This window comes from Arachis ipaensis, chromosome B06, assembly GCF_000816755.2.
Source record: "Arachis ipaensis cultivar K30076 chromosome B06, Araip1.1, whole genome shotgun sequence".
NCBI classification, from domain to species: Eukaryota; Viridiplantae; Streptophyta; class Magnoliopsida; order Fabales; family Fabaceae; genus Arachis; species Arachis ipaensis.
Window position 1 is genome coordinate 120,710,088 of NC_029790.2, and position 2,670 is coordinate 120,712,757.

Here is a 2,670-nt window from a genome sequence, read left to right on the forward strand (position 1 = left end):
AATAATATTACAACTAAATAATATTAAAAAATATAAATGATTGAAAGAAAAAAGAAGTTGGATGATATAATTAATGAATATAATTAGACTAAAAATAGAAAAAAACTAAAAAGACCTTGTAAAAGGACAGGATATATAATTGAAATTAATATCTAATTTTCTAATTTTATTTTCATGACTTACGATAGTAGTTAGTACAATTTTCAACATATTACAACTAAATCATACTAAAAAAATATAAATTGTTGAAAGAAAAAAATATAATATATGAATGATATAACAAATGAATACAATTAGATAAAAAATAAATAAAAAACTAAAAAATTTAAAGGTCTAGTGATTTAAGAATTTATTATCTAATACATATGTTTAGCAAACTAAAAAAAAAAGTTGTGATCATCAACCGAATTTTTTAAATACTTGTGCACAAAATATTAGTAAGAATGGAGGGAAAAGAATAAGAGGCATGATATTATGTGAAAAGAGAAGATAAAGAAGAGGTGTGAAGTGAATGTTGATTTATATAAAAAAAAAACATAAGAAGGAATAAATATGAAAGAAGAGGATGAATTATATTTTATTACTCAATTTATACCTATTAAAGAGAAATAATATTAACATTAAAAATATATAGTATTCTATATAAAAGTAAAGAGTAAGAGAATATAAAAAGTATAGAGTAATCTAAAGAAAAATAAATGACATAAAAGTGAGAAGAAAAATGAAAAAGAATCTTAAGTTGTAATACTATATAATAATCATAAGAAAGAGTGAGTATAAAAGAGGATGAATTATGTTTATAGCTAATAAAAAGAAATAATATTAACATTGAAGATATATAGTATCCTATATAAAAGTAGAGAATAAGAGAATATGAAATTATAGAGTAGTCTAAAGAAAAATAAATGTCACGAGACTGAGAAGGAAAATGAAAAAATACCTAAACTATAATAATAAAGCACATGAGAAGTAGAAATAAAATAGTTAGTTAAAAGTAATTCAATTAGAAATAAAAGGATTAAAAAATAATTTAAGTCAAGTCTTCTGTTTCATGGTTGGTTGAGTCACTATTATTTTCTTTTTTACTTTCTTCCGAATAAATATAATTACATAGTCACTTATTACATATATTTAGCAAAACTGGTAGAAAAAAAAAAGAGATATGAGATTATGCGAGGAGGAATAAAAAAATTGTGTAAAGTAAATGTTGATTTATATAGTGATATAACAAAGAGTAAATATAAAATGTGAGAATAAATTAGAATTTAACTCAATTTGTACCTATTAAAAAGAATTTATTAATATTGAAATGATATAGTAACCTATATAAAATTAAAGAATAAGAAAATAAAGAGTAAGAGAATATGAAAATTATAGAATAACTTAAAGAAAAATAAATATTATGAAAGTGAGAAGAAAAATGAAAAAGAATCCTAAACTATAATAATGATGTAAGTGAGAGGAAAAATAAAAAAAATCTTATACTATAATTAAAAATAATTCAATTAAACACAAAAAATTTAAAAGTAATTTAATTAGATAAATAATAAATAAATTGTGCCAATTAACTACTTATGTTGATATAACATAATATTAAAAAATTAAAAGACTAAAAATGTATTAGAACACTTGGTTCAGCTCTGTTTTAATAAATAGATAACTAGATTCGTGTTTTGGTATGACAAACATTTCGATTGCACTCTTCGGACCTCTAATTTATCTCCTATTCTCTCAAAAGCTGTTGGTGTTGGGTATGGCATTATTGTCATTTTGCATTTTGGAGCATTTGCAATTGTGTTTCTCTAACAATTATCGAAGCCATCGTTTTCTTCGTTTACGCAAAGCATTAATTAAACGTTATTAAGATGATTATAACCAATGATTTATGTTTTGTGCTTGTAGAAAAAGTTGATCATGGTGGGGTCTCGTAGAACTCTTTCAAAGGTTCTGCTACTGAAACTTCTCATTAAGAACGTTGAGGAACAATGTGGAATTATAAGTGTTTCGAAGAAGGATATCGTTCCAAAAGGTCAGCTCCGAAAATGTTCTCAAATGGGTTGAACTAAGAACATTTCCCTCGCATTGGAGGGAAGTTTTGTGAGAATCGAATGTAAATATGCATTCATTTTGTTTTGTTTGAACAGAAAAAAAATTGGCTTATGCAATTTTGGTTCAGGATAGTTCTATAAAGTCTTCCTTATTGTAATATCTCCAAGGTTTAATATGTAAAGACCACAATTTCCTCATTAATTACTGTTATTGAGACAATAATATATAAATATAAATTCGATAAAAACATGTCACAAATATAATTTGATTTGGCTCCTAGATAACATTTCTGGTTTGGTGTAAGTATGTTCTTGATCAATGATAAATTGCTCAAACCAATATCAATGGAGAGATATCATAGAAAGTAGAAACAAAGAAGTTTTCTGTTTTACACGCATGGTTTTGAAAGTCTAATCAAATTGGCCAATTTAATCGCATTAATCAAAACTCATCACCTGACTTGTATGGTTAGACTGAAAATTCATTTGCAAAAATTGGTAAAATAAGGAATAAATTGGTAAATTGTTGAATTGATTTGGTTTTTTGTTTTATAAAAAATTGATTTAAAATTAGTTAAAAAAAATCTTTTTAGAAAATATATATTCTATATATGTATATATG

At 23.9% G+C, this 2,670-nt stretch overlaps 1 protein-coding gene across 1 annotated transcript in view; it reads left to right on the forward strand.

The window, feature by feature from the left end:
- Positions 1-2,207, forward strand: part of LOC107647427 (DNA replication ATP-dependent helicase/nuclease DNA2) — a 20,717-nt gene extending 18,510 nt beyond the window's left edge. Inside the window, exon 34 of the mRNA XM_021105653.1 lies at positions 1,903-2,207. Coding sequence (XP_020961312.1) covers positions 1,903-2,061 — 159 coding nt within the window. The 3' untranslated portion in view covers positions 2,062-2,207. The remainder of the gene's footprint in view (positions 1-1,902) is intronic.